Raw genomic sequence first — 18,361 nt, 5'->3', positions numbered from 1 at the left:
CCCCTCCCTGGTTGTGGTTCGGTCACTGGAGGCTGGCAGGCCCGGACTCAGCTTGCCGTGTCCTGCGGGGGCCGGCAGTGTGAGAAGGACCTCCAGGCCCTAGGCCCCTCCCTCCTCCTGGGCTCAGGGTCACCCGTGACCCCTTCCTGGGGGCGTCTTTCAGGATGGAGGGCGGAGCTCTCCAAAATGGAACCCAAGTCAGGAGTCCAGTTTCAGCCGCTCCCTGGGGACCAGGCGAGAGCAGACGGACCTCCTGCTGAGAGGGGCCCACCCAGGCTGGGTGCTGCTCAGGGACCCCCCTGCTGCTGCCTTGGGTGAGCTGTTTCCCGCTCTGTCCCCGTTCAGCGCTGACGGCCACTGAGAGCGATGGGACCCCACTCATGGAGCAGTACGTGCCCTGCCCGGTCTGCGAGTCCTCCTGGGCCCAGCACGCTGGCCCCAGCGACAGAGCGGAGGACGTGCAGTACTTCGACATGGAGGACTGCGTGCTGACCGCCATCGAGAGGGACTTCATCACCTGCCCCAGGCATCCCGACGTCCCTGTGCCGCTCCAGGAGCTGGTTCCCGAGCTGTTCATGACCGACTTCCCGGCCAGGTACGCCGCAGCTCCGAGCCGCACGGGGGCCACCCTCGATGCTGGCAGCTGCTGCTCCCACCCTGTCTTCAGGGACGTTTAGGGTCCCATCCTAGGCTGCCTGATGGGAACCAGGCTGTCAGTTTTCCACAAAAGGCCGCACTGGCCCAGCTGGGCAGAGCACTTGGAGAGAGAAGTCCTCCCGGGACCCCATGTGGGAGCCCTTTCCACTGACCCGGTCCCCGCTCTCTGATTCCTACTTTGCCACCTGCTCAAAGAATAGAAGTCAAATGCTCCTCGGTCTTCAAGAAAAGGGGCGCCCCCAGACCTGCAGCCTCATTTCCTTTCTTGGCAAATGCCAACTCCTAACCACTGCCCTCAGCACTGGGATCCCCAAAATCTGTTGAGTCTAATCTAAAACCGTAACTGAGGGGGAGGCTGGAGAAATCAGAAAACAATCTGTGCTCCCACTAAGCAAGAAACCATCACGCAACCCAAGTGCTCAGTACGAAATGGACTCTTCTGTCGTCATGGAAACTGGAAGCTATGCTCTGGTCTCCCTGAAGACAGTTTGATATTGGCAGTGACATTGGTTACTTACAACTTGTTTGGAGTTGTGAGGTCCTGTTATTTTCTTATTCAAAGGATTGGTATATCTAGTTTCCTTACAGAGAATTAAACTTTTGGGGAGAGGGGGAAAGAATACTGAATTCCCGTGTTTCCAAATCGCTCCCCCGTCCCAAGAAAATAGACGTGAAGTCCTCTGTGATATTGTAGAATTGGGGTTCCAAGACCTGCTTCTAAATGAACCTACTAAATTAAGAAAGTAGGCCCTGGCTGGGTGGCTCGGTGAGCTGGAGCATCGCCCCACACACCAAAAGGTCACAGGTTCGATTCCTAGTCAGGGCATGTGCAGCAGGCAAACTGATCGATGTTTCTCTCACACGTCAGTGTCTCTCTCCCTCCCTCTCTCTCTGAAATCAATAAACATATCCTCAGGGGAGAATTAAAACTATGAATTAATTAACTAAGGAGTGGCTTCCTACACTGCATAATTTCCCCCACAGTTCTTTTCAACCTCCGCAGTTACCTCATTGGAGGAAACGCCAGTGATCATTTTAAATCTTCTGTAAAATGATTTTCCTTTACTCCTGGATTGTTAACACAAGAATTAGCATTGCTTGCAGACCACACGCAGAGTTTTGTATGTGCGTGAGTCAGATTGGAGGGTGGGGGTGGGAGGGGTCCCGATTGGGCAGTCCCAAAGGTTTAGAATTTTCATTTACTTGCCCAACCTCGTTAGGTCTTGTGCCCGCACGGGGCCTGGGCAGCGACGTCTCCAGGGTGGAGCCTGGAAGGCCAGATAGCTTGTCCCCGCAGGTTTGGTTCTAAACACAGGCTGTGGCCAGGTTCATAAACCAGGTCACCTGTCCAGAAGCTGAACAGCCCAGCAATCTGACAGCACCCACAATCCAGCCCAGGCTCCCTGGAAACTTCGGCTATGGCCCAACCACGGCCCTGAAGCATCACGCTCCCTCCCCCTGAGATTTCCAGCAGGCGGGCATATGTTCTGACCTGTGCCCTGTTTCCGGCAGGCTCTTCCTGGAGAACAGCAAGCTGGAGCACAGTGAGGACGAGAGCAGCATCCTGGGCCAAGGCGGCAGTGGCACCATCATCTACCAGGCCCGGTACCAAGGCCAGCCCGTGGCTGTGAAGCGATTCCAGATCAAGAAGTTCAAGAACTTCGCTAACGCCCCAGCAGGTGAACACAGCTCTGCGTCATTTCTTTTCAGACGTGGGCTCCCTTGGTCCAAACTTCACGCCACGTGAGGGGGGCCTGAGGTCACAAGCATGTGGGCACGAGGAGGAGGGTGAGCAAGGCCAGTGTGGACCCCGGGGACAGCCCTGGCAGGACATGGGACAGGCCCAAGGATCAGGCTGAGTGAGGCCTGGAATTTGCTTTTGGAGGTTACTCCCCTGCTTAGCCGTGAGAGCCCAAGAACTTGACCCATCCTTACAATTTTCATCTGCTCCGTGTCCCCGCCCAGGCCTGGCATGTGGGGGGCACACAATCAGACCCCAGGCGGACCCCTCCACCTGGGAGACCCTCTTGGCTGTCTCCACTAAAGGAAGGTAGGCTCTCCAGATAGATGGACTGGGAAGCCCGTGTGGGGGTCCCCCCCCCACGAAGGCCTACCCACTGTGTACAATTCACGGATGGTCTCCGCCCATCACCTCGTATGTAACACCCCGTGTGCGTCCTCACTCCAGCCAGCTGCACACCACCTTTGTCACAGCACCCGGCTCAGCGTGGTCATCGTCGAGATCCTCACCGTAGTTTACACCCTCAGCAGAAAAATTAGAATTGTGGACCCATAGAAAGAAAGCGGATCAGAGAGGAAGAGACCAAACTGTAACCAAGTGAAGAGAATGCGACTTTCCACAAGGAAAAATCTAAGAGACTCTTAACAAACACCAGACTCGGGAAGGGTTTCGTAAAACGGGAGGGTGTGTGTGTGTGTGTGTGTGTGTGTGTGTGTGAGTGTGAGTGTGAAAGGAACTGATTGTAAGATGCATATGAAATGACAAGGAAGTTCCACAGTGGGCAACAAAAGACAGAGGCCTGCCCAGCAAAAGTCACGACTTACAAGTGTACAGGCGCGGCGCGGTTTTCGCCCGGGCGCCAACAGGCTGCCTAGGGAGCAGACAGCATGACGTGTGAGGGAAGCTGGCGGGGAATGGAGGTGACATCATGAGCAGAGGGAATGACTGACTTGTCAGTAAATTAGGGCGGAGACATGGGTCAGACTTCACACCACAGTCAGAAATGAATTCTTAATGGTTTCAAGGCCAATCGTGAAAAACAAAACTTTCACAGTTAAAAAAACAAACCTGGCCGGCACACGCGTATGTCTGGCACCATCAATCAATCTGAATCACCAAGGTTTTTTTCCTTGCTGTTTGAACCTCCATGTCCAATGATTCCCGATTTTAAAATCTGACCTGAAGACCCTGGGTGGTGTGGCTGAGCGGATTGAGCACCAGCCTGCAAACCAAAGGGTCGCCAGTTCAATTCCCAGTCAGGGCACATGCCTGGGTTGTGGGCCAGGTCCCAAGTAGGGGGCGCTTGAGAGGCAACCACACATTGATGCTTCTCTCCCTCGTTGATATTTCTCTTCCTCTCTTTCTCCTTCCTTTCCGCTCTCTAAAAAAACTTTTAAAAAAATAAAGAAGTCTTTAAAAAATCTGATCGTAGGGGAGGGACAGATGGGGACACAAGAGGACAAGCAGGGCCTGGAGTCTCGTGCTCCGAGACCTCAGGGCTGGCCACAGCCCAGTGGGTGGCGTCCTGCCGTGGCAGGCAGGGGCCTCCTGTTCGGGGGCAGTGCATTCCAGGGGCATTGGGGGCAGGTTGTAGCACAGTTTCAAAATTACACCCTTTCTGTCTTGGGTGGCCCTGGCCACTGGGTGGGGAATAAAGTGGGCAGTGGGGACCAAACCCTCCGCGTCCTTGCGGGTGAGCAGTCGGGAGCCTGGTAAGGATGTGTCGCCTCAGCCAGGCTCCGGGTGGGGCTCAGGGTGCAGAGCTGGAATAAGACACAGCTGTGCCCCTTAGGCAGCCAGCACCGGTGTGGGGTGAGAGCATCATCTAGGGGAAGAGGGTGAGGTTGTGCCCAGCCCTCCACTGACGGAGCAGGAACCGCCACGTGTGACCGGGATGAGTTTATTGGCTGAGGAGGAGGGGCTTGTCTCAGTCTAGAAAGCCTCAGGAATGCCACATTTGGGGCCAAATTCTGAGTGACAATATCGCCCCCCCCCCCACCCCCGATGTATTGAGTGCCTTGAAATGTAAACCCTGGCCCCGCCAGCCCCTCGAGGGCAGAGTGGCCGGAATCCTCACCCAGGTGGGCTCCCTGGGCAGCCAATGCAGGGCCCAGCAAAGCAGGCTGCTCCTGGTCGCTTGCCCTGCCCCTCCCCACCCCCACCCCGGGCCAGGCTGATGGCCGTGCTGTCCCCTACAGACACCATGCTGCGGCACCTGCGGGCCACGGACGCCATGAAGAACTTCTCGGAGTTCCGGCAGGAGGCCAGCATGCTGCACGCCCTGCAGCACCCCTGCATCGTGTCTCTGATCGGCATCAGCATCCACCCCCTCTGCTTCGCCCTGGAGCTCGCCCCGCTGGGCAGCCTCAACACCGTGCTGTCCGAAAATGCCAAAGGTACCCGCCGCTGCGAGAACCTTCCGCAGGGGGCAGCCGGATGCTCCTGGGAGGCTTAAGAGCGCGTGGCTGGCAGCGTGGGCCTGGGGACTCCCTGCAGCCTGGCCGGGCTGTCTGGGGCAGGGCACAGCTGCCCTCGGCTCACGAGGACACCTGCCTGTGGGTGGTGAAAAGCCCCCACCACATCACGTGTAAACCTATTCAGTGGTGTCCGCGAGGCTGCAGGAGCTCAGAGAGAAGCAGGTTCGAGGCCTGGTTCTCGGCCATAATCCCAGAAGTGGCTTAACTTACACGCCTGAAAAGGAGAATGACCACAGCCCCAGTGGGAGCACAGTTGAGCATCAGAGAGGCGGCCGGGGAGGCCAGACATCAGCTCCGCAGCCACGTAAATCTCTCCCTTATGGGCCACACATATCCACTGCTGTTAAAACTCTGAGACCCTGGGGTCAGTTTTATCCTAACTTATTCTTTTAACAAAATGTTTAAATAACTTACCTTGAGTCCTGCCTGGGCAGCCCAGTGGATTACTGTCCCGATACACCAAGGTTACAGGTTCAATCCCCAGTCAGGGTACCTAGAAGAATCAACCAATGAATGCATTCAAAAGTGGAACAACAAACTAAAGTTTCCCCTTCTCCTTTCTCCCTTCCTCTCTCTGTCTAAAAATCAATAAAAAGTAAAACAAAATAACTTAGCTGGAGAAACGGAAAACTAAATTCCAGAGACCTGACAGGCAGAGAGAGGGGGCCCTCTTTTGACTCAGGAAAAAGAAATGCAGTTAAAATCAATTATTTCTGCCTCCATGGAAGATGTTTTTTTCACAAAGCTCTTAAAGCTGCAACTTGCCTCTTGACTGTGTAGCGACCTTGGCCTGGGATTTTGAATACCTGCTGTTTTAGTAAAAACACCAGCTCCTGGCCTTAGGCACCGTGAATGAAGCTGTAACGGCAGGCATCCTTTTGTCCTGAGTAACATTTTGCTGAAGCAGCTCAATGTCTGTCTCCCGTGGCACCTGGCATGGGAATGATGAGAACGTGTCAGTTGAATATGGAGTATTTGGGGGAGACAGAAGGTAAGGAAAGAGCCCGGTTGTTGCCCTGACAGTTTGGCCTGTTTTTCTTTGCAAAGGTTCTTCCTTCATGCCCCTGGGACACATGCTCACCCATAAAATAGCCTACCAGATCGCCTCCGGCCTGGCCTACCTGCACAAGAAGAACATCATCTTCTGTGACCTGAAGTCGGACAACATTCTGGTCTGGTCCCTGGACGCCAAGGAGCACATCAACATCAAGCTGTCGGACTATGGGATTTCCAGGCAGTCCTTTCATGAGGGCGCCTTGGGCGTGGAGGGCACCCCCGGCTACCAGGCCCCGGAGATCAGGCCTCGCATCGTGTATGATGAGAAGGTACCCACCCCAGCCCACTGCCACTCCCTGGCGTGGCCCAGCCGCACGGCTCAGGAGCCTGGGCCTTGTGGAAGGCCAGCCAGATAGTTCTCACAGCACCAGTAGCTTCTGAGCTCTGGGTGTCCCTCCTCCACCCCCGGCCCCCAAGCGAATAGATCCTTGAATAATTGCTTCAAGAAGGACCCAAGCATGTGAGGGTTAACTCAGCACCTGTGGCTGTTCACCAAGATAGAAAAGGCGAGTCACAGTGAGAAAAATAAGAGCTTGTTAGTAGCAAGTGACCCAGACGATGTATCTCAAAGCCAAGATTATAACAGGAAGATTCATAGTGATAGATAGATGGGTGGATGGATGGATGGATGATGGATGGGTGGATGGATGGATGATGGATGGGTGGATGGATGGATGGATGATGGATGGGTGGATGGATGGATGGACAGATGGGCAGATGAACAATGGTTGGATGGATGGGTGGATGGATGGACAGATGGGCAGATGGATGGATGGGTAGGTGGATGGATGATGGATGGGTGGATGGATAGATGGGCAGATGGATGATGGTTGGATGGATGGATGGATGGACAGGTAGGCAGGAGAATGGATAAATAAATGTGCAGAGAAGTGGGGGATTAGGGGGATAGAAGGAAGGAAGGAAGGAAGGAAGGACAGGTAGACAGACGGGAAGATGGATGGATAGATAAGGGGACAGAAAGATGGGTAGTCAGATGGTCTGATGGATGTTTGCACATGTGGAGAGAGGCGGATAGACTGGTGGATGGACGGAGGCATGCCTCCCTCTAGACAGGGCCCGTGTGTCCCTTGCCTAACGGTGTCTCCCTGCTCCCTCCCTCTCAGGGCCGGCTTGCGAGAGCCACTGGGCCTGGGCAGGGGACCTGACTTGGCTTGCCTCTCTGCCCAGGTAGACATGTTCTCCTACGGAATGGTGCTCTACGAGCTGCTGTCGGGACAGCGGCCTGCGCTGGGCCACCACCAGCTTCAGATTGCCAAGAAGCTGTCCAAGGGCATCCGCCCGGTGCTGGGGCAGCCGGAGGAAGTGCAGTTCCATCGACTGCAGGCGCTCATGATGGAATGCTGGGACACGAAGCCCGAGAAGGTACCTGGGGGCACAGAGCCTGGGGCCTGGCCCCTCCAGCCCCTTGGGGGAGGCTGTGGGTCCCAGAGCCCACGTGTATGGCCCACCTGAAGGGTCTCGAACAAATAGGGCAACTCTTTTCTACTCACCTGTCCTAGAAAGAAATATTCACAACTCCTAATACATCCAGATCATTTTTGTTGCATGCATATCACTTCCTGGGACAAGTGAACTTCCTTTTCCTCCCCGACTTTGTATTACATCATCATGCAAACAAAGCACACCAGCCCCTTTGTGGCAACACAGTCCCCGTGCAGGGGCAGAGAGCCTGGCTGCATCTTGGCAGAGTAGTGGGAAACAGGAGCCATGTGATGGGGTTAAAGCTGGCTGTTGTTGGAAAAGGCCAGTGCTTTACAGGTTGAAACTCACTCATCCCTTTTGAAGGCGCTGGTTTCATTGGGAGTAAAGAGGTCTGAGAAAGTTGCTTTACAAGGCTGTACGTCCCTAGGCGCGGGGGCTGGGGTATTCCAGCGTAAACTAGCCTCATCGCCTGAGTTTGAGTTGCCATGGACCACAACACCCAGACGCCTGGAAGGGTCTGTTTCTGGCGTCTGTTTTGGCTCTTGTTTCAAGTGGGTCTTGCGTGAGCAGGTGCCACTCTGTCCTCCCTGGTTGAAGACCGTTGGTTAAGTGGGCAGAATGGGCATCCTTCTGGTTGCAAGTGCCCCCCGCTCACAGCCCCGGCGGCCTCTCTCCCTCAGCGACCACTGGCCCTGTCCGTGGTGAGCCAAATGAAGGACCCGACCTTCGCGACCTTCATGTACCAGCTGCCCTGCGGGAAGCAAACGGCCTTCTTCTCGTCCCAGGGCCAGGAGTACACGGTGGTGTTCTGGGATGGGAAGGAGGAGTCCAGGTAACATCCCGAGGCGGGCCACACCCTGTTTGCATCAGAGTGGGAGTGACCTTGGAGTTGGGGGGCTATCAGGGGTGACCACGGTGAGGGACGTTGAGGGCGCAGTGGACTAAAAGCCCGATGGAGTCTTCTCGAGGGAAAACAGAGTCCCCCCAGTTACACAGGCATGGATGGGTGGGTGATTAAGAGAAGCAAGGAAGGCGTGGTATCTGCTAGGGGCATGGAGGGCAGAGGTCAAGGGAGGGCTTGGTTTTAAGACGGGAGCTGCCTTCAGCTTGATGGTAGAGGGCGTATGTGATTCCGGAGATGCGGAAGAGAGGACAAGTACTGGAGTGGAGCTGCTGAGTGGTGAGAGGCGGGAGAGGGAGTCTTTCTTTCTTCCCAGCAGGAGTGGCCTTTGTCTGCCTGAATATTCAAGCACCCCCAGCCCCCGGCCCCCTGTGAGCTGACCGCATGCTTGCTGTCCACTGTAGGAACTACACAGTGGTGAACACGGAGAAGGGCCTTCTGGAAGTGCAGCGGATGGGCTGTGCAGGCATGAAGCTGAGCTGTCAAATCAAGGTCCAGAGCTCTCTGTGGACGGCCACCGAGGTAACCACCCCCCGCACCCTGTGCAGAGCTCTCACCGTGGGGGGCCACACCGGCAGCTCAGAGGCCTTGTGCCTTCATGTCAAAGCAGTCAGCAGAGCCCTGGGCCGGTGGGGCTCAGCTGCTTGAACCGTTGTCTTGTAACCTAAGGGTTGCGGGTTCGATTCCCACTCAGAGATATACCTGGATTTGTAGGTTCGACCCCAGTTAGGGTGCGTATAAACCCGGTCCAGGCTTGTGTGGGAGGCAACCAATCAATGTTTCTCTCTCACATCGATATTTCTCTCTCCCTTTCCTCTGTTTCTTTCTTTCTCTAAAAAGCAATTAAGGGGAAAAAAAGGCAGCAGAAAGCCCAAGTTGCTGTCTTCCGAGAAGCCTAGAGAGGAATGCCCCAGAACAGACGTTCCGAGGCTCCTAGGGTGGGTGGGAGGGTGCACGGGTGGGTGGGCTTATAGACTGGTGCAACCCTCCCAGAAGGCAGGTGGGGCGCGTGGTTCAGACACGCATCCAAAATTTCTTCACACCGCATAAGCCTCAGTAATGTCAGCCTTAACAACTTGTTCTAACCAAATAGCTGAGACGCACACAGAGACAGACAAACGTGTCCGTCAGAACGCTCACCCCAGGGTGATTCGTGGTGCAGACTCAGAAACAGGCTCCACATCGGAGAGCAGAAGAACCCACCAGTGATGCCCTCGAGGGCAGACGGCGAAGAGAGCTCACACATTGTCCCCTCTGGGACTAGTGGACGGGGGGCCTCTGCCTGCAGGGTGTGTGGCCACGGGAACAGGAAGTGTGACCAGGGCAGGAACGGGGACACACACACACAAGCACCCCCAGAAACTGAAAGCCCGTGCCCCGACCCCCAAAGGTGGTTTTCTCTAGGCAGCAGATTATGGGCCATTTTATTTTTCTTCTTGAGACAGCTCTGTAGTTTTCAGTGTCTACAAAGAACAGAAATTTGGGGACGGTCAACCACAAAGCTTCCAGGCATGTGACTTGCAAGGCCCCAAGGGAGCCCAAGACGGAGTGGGCCCCATGGGGAACGTCAGCACGTTTCAACCCAGGTCTTACGCTGGGCCCCCTGCCTCCGCAGGACCAGAAAATCTACATCTACAGCCTCAAGGGCATGTGTCCCTTAAACATGCCACAGCGGGCTTTGGACACCCCGGCCGTCGTCACCTGCTTCTTGGCGGTACCTGTGTTAAAAAAGGTGAGGTACTGGGCCAGGGGAAGGTGAGTGTGCATGTGACCAGCTCTCCCTTCCCCTCTCCCTTCCAAGTTCTCGTGGGGCCGGGGTGGGGGTGGAGGGCAAGCCACGCCCTCTTGGACCACTAAACCCAAGTCACCGTCGGCTGTAGAGACCCAGGGGACCTGGGCCATCATTAGTGCCCGTCTGGTTTGGGAGAACCTACACAGCCGGTAAGAGTAAGGGCTCAGTGGAAAGCTTGCACTCCCCACACAAATACCACGGTCCCGGATTTCGGTGAAATGCTTTCCTGGCACAAATGGTATAAAGGGGCAGTCCCATGGAATCTGGGCCAGCAGCACCTCCCCATGGCCCTGGCCGGCCCTGGCCCCACCCCTGTGGGGCAGCCAGCTCACCTCACCCTCCCCTGGCGTGTCCCTGTCAGTCCCAGACCAGGGTCCCTCTTTGTCCCGTGTGGGACCCCAAGGTGCTGCTCTCCCCAGCCCAGGCGCCAGGCAGCTCTGCATGGCCAGTGAGGCTCCCCAAACTCCCCCTCACACCCCAACCCACCCCGCACCACACTCCTAGCAGGAATTCTGGCTGCACCTACCTTTCCCAGGCTACCTCCTCTTCAGTTCTCAAGATCAAGGCCAGGGCCCCAGCTCAGAGAAGCTGCCCCCACCCTCATGCCCGCCTCTCAGTGACATTCTAAGGCTTCTCTGGCTTCCGGAATCCGGGCAATGCTCCCTCCCTTTTTCTGCCCCGAGACCCCTGCCCGAGGCTCCCTGGTCACAGCACCTGAGCAAGGTGTCGTTATGGGTGTTGCTTTCTGAGAACGAGCTGCCTGCCGTCATCCGACTTCCCTTTTCCCATCTATAAAATGGGGATGAAAAGATATCATAAAAAGGGTCTCTGGACATCACATACCCAAAGCTCCAGGCTGTGGCCCTTATTAAACATGGGCCTTTTGCAATCATGAGGGTCCGGGAATATACGTGCTCTTCTCTCCACCCTACCACAGTTGCATTTCTTAAAAAAAAAACAGAAAGTCTGAAGTCGACCTCAGAGTCATTTATGACCGTGGCCCCACAGACGGGCGAGGCTGGGCGGCTCGGGGCCCGGTCTGCACCAGCGCACAGGAGAACACGGCACAAAGTGTTATTTGAGGCCACGGCTGGCCGAAGCCCCCGAGTCCGGGCACCACCGCCCGCACCACCAGAGGGAATAAAGCCGGCTCTGTGCGGGGCCGCCCTGCCGGGGGACCTGCCCCCAGAGCCCGCTGACAGCAGACCCCTGCATTCTTGCACACGCACGTTCACACCCAGCTGGGGCCTCTGATAGGATATAGCGGCTGTTTGCCTTGGCCATTTTCTTTCCTAAAATCCTGAAGATGGATTTTGATCAACGTTCTTAAGGCTTGTTGACCTTGCTCTTGCACTGGAGGCTGGTTCGCTCTTTACCTTGGACAGCCCCAACTCCCCAGTTCCTCCAGCCCCCCCCAACAAGGGGGCTTTCTGCTGCTCCCCCTCACTGGCACACGGCCTGGATCCCTGATCTGTCCTGGCTCCGGCTTTGCTGTCCTGACCTCTTCCCTCCCCAACCCCAGTCCCACCAGGGCGGCTGGGCTAAGATGCTGTGCCTTCTCCCCAGCTTCCTGCAGATGCTCCAGGGAGGCCCAGCATTCAGCTGGGTCGGGTCACTGCAACCTTGGCCTCTTTGCGGTGACCTCTAGTGGCCATAGAAGTGTGCATGCTTCATCGTGGGAGCTGGGGGACCCCAAGGCCAATCAGTGTCCACTGGAGAACAGGCATTTCCAAGCGATGTGCCTTGGAAATGCCTGTTCTCCGAGGCATTTTCCAAGCTGGGAGAGGGTGGACCCAGTCCCCGGAGAGTGCTCCCACGAGAGGGTTGAGTTGGAAGCGGTTTCTTTAAGAATTAGTTCAGCAGGCGCATGGGGTGTCCTGGAGCAGAAACCGGGTGGACTCCCTGCCGGAGCCAGGGAGGGCAGCCTGAGGTCTGCGTGGAGGTTAGTCTGGCCCCCACTTGAGGAGAGAGGGTGTCACGCGTCCCTATCTTCCCCCGGCAGAATTCCTACCTGGTGCTGGCGGGCCTGGCCGATGGGCTGGTGGCGGTGTTCCCCGTGGTGCGGGGTGCCCCAGACAACAGCTGCTCCTACCTGTGTTCGCACACGGCCAACAGGGCCAAGTTCAGCATCCCAGACGAGGACGTGCGGCAGAACCCCTACCCCGTGAGGGCCATGGAGGTGGTCAACAGCGGGTCCGAGGTCTGGTACAGCAATGGGCCGGGCCTGCTGGTCATCGACTGCACGACCCTGGACATCAGCCGGCGGCTGGAGCCCTACACGGCCCCCTCGGTGGTCACCTCGGTTGTGTGCAGCTCTGAGTGCAGGGGCGAGGAGGTGGTCTGGTGCCTGGACGACAAGACCAACTCCTTGGTGATGTACCATTCGGCCACCTACCAGCTGTGCGCCCGGTACTTCTGCGGGGACCCCAACCCCCTGAGGGACATGTTTCCTGTGCACACGTCGGGCCTGGAGCCTCCAGACAGCCGCACGGCCAGCCCGAAGGAGCCCGAGGGGGACTCCATGGCAGACGTGAGCATCATGTACAGCAAGGAACTGGGCACGCAGATCCTGACCCACCAGGACTCGCTGACCGACTACTGCTCCATGTCCTCCTACTCCTCGTCCCCACCACACCGGGCCCCCCTGTCCCCCTTGAGCCTGCCCTGCTCCCCGGCCAGCTCTTCCAGTGCGCCCTTCTCCACCCACTGCGAGGATGCAGACAGGCTGCTGGAGCCCACAGCCGGCTCCGACAGGTCCGAGCTCGAGCTGACCCCTGTGGGCGGGGAGGCTTTCAGCCAGCACCTGCAAGCCGTGAAGGTCCTTCCTGTGAAGGACGTCATCTGGGTCCCCAGGTAGGTCTCCCAGCTGTGGGGCGCAACCTCACAGGTGTCCCCTGCTCTCTACTTTGGGGGCGGAGTGAAGGAAGCTTTGAGGTACTGTCGCAATCCATCCACGGGAGCTGCTCCCTCCATTATGAAATCTGGAGGGATCTCTTGAGCAAATCTGAGAAAGGCTGTGCTGAAGCTCATCTCCCGCCCCCCCGGGGAGCTTCGGGCGCCACGAAGGAGGGCCACGGTCAAGTGCGATCGGGTTTCCTCCTGGGCAAGGGCTTGTGCGCTGGGCCGCGGTGCCCTCGCTGCACCTCGGTCCATTAGCAGAAACTGCACGTTTGTTGCCCTGCCCCGCTGCATGCCAGCTCCGTTTCCCCTGGAGAGCACAGGTCCGGACAAAGCGCTTCCCCTCCTCGGTTCTGGTTTCGCAGGCGCGGGGGAGATGTTATCGTCATTGGCCTGGAGAAGGACGCAGGCACCCAGCGGGGCCGGGTCATCGCTGTGTTGAAGGCCCGAGAGCTGAATCCATGGGGGTAAGATTGAGGGGCAGCGCTTGATACCCGTGCTGTGGCGTGGGTAATCCAGGCCCCCCCCCTCTGTTTTGCGTGCCTGCACAGTGGCCCCCGCCCTCCTGTCCACAAATAAACACCACATCCACCAACGTGGCTATAAGGCAGGCGAGGAGCAAGGTGGGGTGCTCCAGACAGCTCCTGGGAGGTCAGCAGATATCGGCTAAACCAGGCACCAGTCACGGTTATGGCCACCTGTTTCTGAGGAACCCAGTCCCCTGGCGACCAAGTGCCCTCCCTACCTGGGGTATGTCTCCAGTACCCAAGGACCAGGGGCCATGGAAATGGGGATCCAGGTGACTCACTGTCCTTTGCACCGAGCAAGAGAGCCCTTACCAAGCTGACCCACCTGCCCAGACAGTGCTGGGTAGGGCTCTGTACCCATTGGCTCAGGGGTCCTACCTTGCTGGGCAGGAGAGACTGTCCGGGCTGGGTCTGCCTGGCAGCGGAGATGGAAGGCTGGCACCAGCAGTGCCCCACAGTGTCCGCCCCCCCTAATTTGTCCCCCGAACCCCATGCAGTCAGTCTCCCTCATGGACAAATCCCATCTGGCCTGTTTCCCTTAGAGTAGGCGATGACCCAGGAAACATGCGTGGCAGCCCCCCCCCATCCCTTGCCCCCCACATCCAGTTCTCGTGTGAGTCACCAGGGCCAGGGACTCTCGAAACCAGATCTGCGCTTGCTGCTGAGCTCTGCAGAGCGTGGGCTGTGGTGTTGGACTGAGGTCCTTCCCAGGTCATAGGTGGGGCTTCTGGGGGACCAGCTGGGTGTGTAGAGGCCAGGGCTGCTGACCTCAGAGAGCTGCTGTCAGTGTCCCTCCATTGTCCCTATTTATCCCCCAAAAGCAGGTTTACCAAAAGCCGGGCATGCTCACTCGCTGTAGGGAGAAAGCAGCTCAGACGGGCCAGCCCAAAGGAGGGCCCGTAGCCTGAGCCCACCAGCAATTTTGAGATGCATCTGAGACAGTGATTCCCTCAGCAGATAGCCAGAGAGGGCCTGCAACGTGCAGGACCCTGCAGGAGCCAGCCAGGGGGCTCAGGGAGTTCCCGGTTCACAGGCTGGCCTCAGTGCGGAGCAGGTCGCCAGGGCACGCTGTGCATCACGGCAGGGGGCGGGCTGCACAGCCTAGCGAGGGCCCGGGGAGGAAACTGCGCATGCCCAGATCGTGCGGAAACAGCCCGGAGCCACGTGCTGAAGGTGTTCTGCCTCATATAGTACCCTGTGTTTCCTAGACACGTGGAAACTTAGAATGGGGGAAGAATCATGCACGAGGCAAGTGTGTTGACTTAAAGTCAAAATTCGTCATGGGCCATGGACAAGCAGAAATTAGAGTAAATGGTATTTTCTGGACATGTCATAGCAGATACCTTCTCTGACAGTATTGGTGCCGTCCGGGGACAGTCCCCTGTAAAGTGGAACTGATGCCCACGGCCCCTCTTTAGATGTTAGGAAGCTTCTACCCAAAGCTGGACCACCAGGGAGGGGCAGGGCATCAGAGCACATGGGTGGGGCCGGGCGGGACACACAGATGCCCCCCTTGGCATGCCTTGTCCTCTCGAGGACCATGTGCAGGGCAAGGGTCCCAGCCCCGACCACATGGGAACCCCCTTGGGTTACCTCAGACAGCGCCCCCTCTCTGCAGGGTACTCGTGGATGCGGCTGTGGTGGCAAAGGACACGGTGGTGTGTGGCTTTGAGAACGAAGACATGGAGTGGTGCCTGGCTGTCTGGAGGGGCTGGGGCACCAGGGAGTTTGAGGTCTTCTACCAGTCCTTCGAGGAGCTGGGCCGGCTGGAGGCCTGCATGCGGAAGAGAAGGTAATTCCTGTGGAATGACCATCGCTTGGACCTGGCTGGCCCAGGCCAGCGGGCTGCCCCCTCAACCTGCAGCCTGCCGCCCTTGGAGGACCCAGAAGACGGACTGGGTTCTCCCATGGACCACTCGCTGCTAACAAGTGCTGAGATGGTTTTGGGCCTCTCTGGTTCTCCAGGGCAGAGTTACCTGAATACTCCCACCCCTCCCCCCCCCCATTGCTGGTTTTACAGCCTTGAGGGGAGTGGTGGGGCTGGATGATAGGAACTCCCCCTGCCTCCTCTGTCCACTTCTAGGAGCAGGGGAGGGGGTCAGTGTGCTGGGCTGGGACTTAAGGCTGGGCCTTCCCAGCACGCAGAGCCTGCCCATTTTCCTCCCCAGTCTGGGATGGAATTACACTAGCCGCTCTCAGTCGGGAAGCAGTTCGAGGCAGGGAGGGAGGAGGGCCCTGACCCCTGCCCCTTCCCCTGGTGGCCCCCCAGTTCTCAGCACATTTCACAAGCTCCTGAGTCCCCGGGGCTCGGGGCCCTGCTTGGGGAAGCTGAGATCATATGTCTCCGGCTGGGGAAAGTCTCTGTGTGAGAAACCCCCAGAAGGATCCTCGGGGAGGAGCGTTGCCCAATCTGGGGAATGAAAGAGTCCCTTTAAGTGACACAGCCGGAAAGCCAAGAGCTCGCCCAGGGCCGACGCAGCCTTTACATTCTCCTCCTTCGGACAAAAGGAAGGAGACACTCAATCAGCGGGACTGGAGAAAGGGCCTTGTGTTTATAGCTTTGTAAAATAAACTTGGATGCAGCCGGAGCACAAGCCCTGTTCTGTTTGCACATAATAATCTTGTTTATCACTTTAACAAATTACGGAATATCGCAGCCATTAGGCCCCTGGTTGGGAAATTACATCCTATGGGGCTTATAGCAAAATTATGTGTCTGCTGAGCGTTCACTGCTCGCGTGTGCAGTGGGGTAGAGAGAGTGAAATCGTTGACGGGGAGCGTACGGGCACCACAGCAAGAATGTTTAGAAGTCCTGCGCACACGCGTGTGCACACGCATCCACGCGGTCCCCCAGAGTAGCCACCTGAGGCTGCCGAACCCAGAACGGGAGCTTGAATGTAGGAAGCACCCTCCATGCCGTGCTGCTGACCTTCTTCCAAATTTAAATCACACAAATCAAACTTAAGATTTGCTGGGCTGTGCAGACCAATGTGACTCCTTTTATCTGCAAATAAACAGACTCTTAAGAATGAAGTCATGCTCTGTCTGTAGTGCTTGGAACAGCCACACAGGCTGGCCCCACCCGGGCCCCAGCCCTGCCCGGGGCCGAAGGGGTGGCCCCCGCAGACCCACTGTCCCGTAGCAGTTTCTGTGGGCAAGAGACAGCCAATCTGTCCGTCTCCCCACTTCCTTCCACTGACCTGGGCGCTGGGTCCCAGAGCGGCTGGGAATCTGTGCCTTCTGCCCACTTCCCCACCATTCTCCCACCCCGGTCTCTCAGCGGGGCCTTGGTGGCCACCGCTGACCTTGTTCCAGCACCCCACAGCTGCCCAGTTAACCCCCCAAGTGCACATCGGGTCCTGTGCTTTCCCGGCCCCAAATCTGCTCTCCACATCCCCTGCAGCAGACTGCCCTGCAGACAGGACCCCCACGGTCCGGTCCCAGCCACCTTTCCAGCCTGGCTCCCTCCTGCTCCGTCCCTAACTCCAATCCTCCCCCACCGTCCCCCACCCAGGACCAAGCTGTGTGAGGAATGGCCTTGCAAAGCCAGCTTAGGGAAGAACTTCATCACAAAAGTTAGGAACCGTACAGGAAGAAATGGTTAATGAGTTTGCCTCTAGCAACCATTAGAAACACAAATGGAAAAATGATCTCCACGTCAAACATGGCCGGTCAACTGGGGAAGGCGTATTTGCGACAAGAGTTTGCACCTGTCAATAGGAAGGAACACCCACAGGGAAAAAACCCACGAGCAAGAAACCAACTCACAGAGGCAGGCCCATCAGAATCAACGCTCAGCGTCACCCGACAGGAAGGAAAATTGTCCTGAAAACCACAATACGTCGCCATTGACCACCCTCACGTCGGCAGAGGTTAGCCAGGCATTATTTCTTGAACACCTACTAAGTGTCAGACACTGTCCCGGGACACTGATAATCTAACAGACAAGAAGCTCTGCTTTTAGGGAGAGGACGGTGAACAGCAGTCCCCAACCTTTTGGGCACCAGGGACTGATTTCATGGAAGACAATTTTTCATGGACGAGGTAGGGAAATTGGGGATGATTGCAGGATGATTGGAGCACATTATATTCAAGTGCACCTCCTGCTGTGCAGCCCGGTTCCTAACACGCCTGGACTGGTACCAGTCTGTGGCCCGGGGATTGGGGACCCCTGACGATGAACACACCAGTGAGATCACGGAGCAAGGAGACCAAAAAGTCGGGAAATTGGGAGCTCATGACCGAGGGGCCACTCCGTTGAACTGAGGCTGGGCGAGGCCTGCAGGAGCAGGTACCATCTGAGGACAGGTGAAGAGAAGGAGGCATGGGGAGATCTGAAGGGCCCGCACGTGCAAAGGCCCTGTGGTAGGAGTGAGCTGCTGGGTTGGGGGGACCAATCAAGGTCTGATGCAGCTCGAGCATTCTGAAGAAGGTGTATTTCGGGGGCTAGTAAACATGGCGTAATAACGGGTATTAAACGATCTGATTATCTTTTTAAAAAATATTTTATTTATTTATTTTTAGAGAGAGGGCGAGGGAGGGAGAAAGGGAGAGAAACAGCATTGTGAGAAACATCTATCAATTGCCTCTCATACTGGCCTCGACTGGGGACCGAACCTGTAGCCCAAGCACGTGCCCTGACCGGGAATCGAACCAACGACCTTTCACTTTGCGGGATGATGCCCAACCCACTGAGCCACACTGGTTGGGGCATGATCTGATTATCTTTTAAAAATCACTTTGCTGAGTGGAAGATGCACCAGAGGGAAGGAAATTTATGTCCAGGCCCCGTCCATCAAAATTTCAAATGCACACACCCTTTGGCCCTGCAATATCTGTCAACATGCCCAAAGACGCGGAACAAGGATG

The 18,361-nt window shown here is 56.9% G+C and overlaps 1 protein-coding gene across 4 annotated transcripts in view; it reads left to right on the top strand.

The window, feature by feature from the left end:
* LRRK1 (leucine rich repeat kinase 1) overlaps window positions 1-16,555 on the top strand; it is a 101,636-nt gene extending 85,081 nt beyond the window's left edge. For 2 of the 4 annotated variants that reach the window (XM_053912669.2, XM_053912668.2), the window contains exons 24-34: window positions 346-595; window positions 2,170-2,336; window positions 4,597-4,794; window positions 5,923-6,200; window positions 7,120-7,314; window positions 8,055-8,206; window positions 8,680-8,797; window positions 9,891-10,007; window positions 12,070-12,920; window positions 13,331-13,432; window positions 15,111-16,554. In XM_053912669.2, coding sequence (XP_053768644.1) covers window positions 346-595; window positions 2,170-2,336; window positions 4,597-4,794; window positions 5,923-6,200; window positions 7,120-7,314; window positions 8,055-8,206; window positions 8,680-8,797; window positions 9,891-10,007; window positions 12,070-12,920; window positions 13,331-13,432; window positions 15,111-15,288 — 2,606 coding nt within the window. In that variant the 3' untranslated portion in view covers window positions 15,289-16,554. Of the gene's footprint in view, window positions 1-345; window positions 596-2,169; window positions 2,337-4,596; window positions 4,795-5,922; window positions 6,201-7,119; window positions 7,315-8,054; window positions 8,207-8,679; window positions 8,798-9,890; window positions 10,008-12,069; window positions 12,921-13,330; window positions 13,433-15,110 lie in introns of all 4 variants that reach the window. The other 2 variants (XM_053912671.2, XM_071219451.1) reach the window with 2 other exon arrangements.
* The last annotated feature ends 1,806 nt before the right edge of the window (window positions 16,556-18,361 follow it).

Source organism: Desmodus rotundus, chromosome 10 (genome assembly GCF_022682495.2).
Source record: "Desmodus rotundus isolate HL8 chromosome 10, HLdesRot8A.1, whole genome shotgun sequence".
Lineage (NCBI taxonomy): Eukaryota > Metazoa > Chordata > Mammalia > Chiroptera > Phyllostomidae > Desmodus > Desmodus rotundus.
The sequence above is the reverse complement of the archived record's forward strand: the minus strand, read 5'-3'. Positions and strand labels throughout refer to the sequence as shown.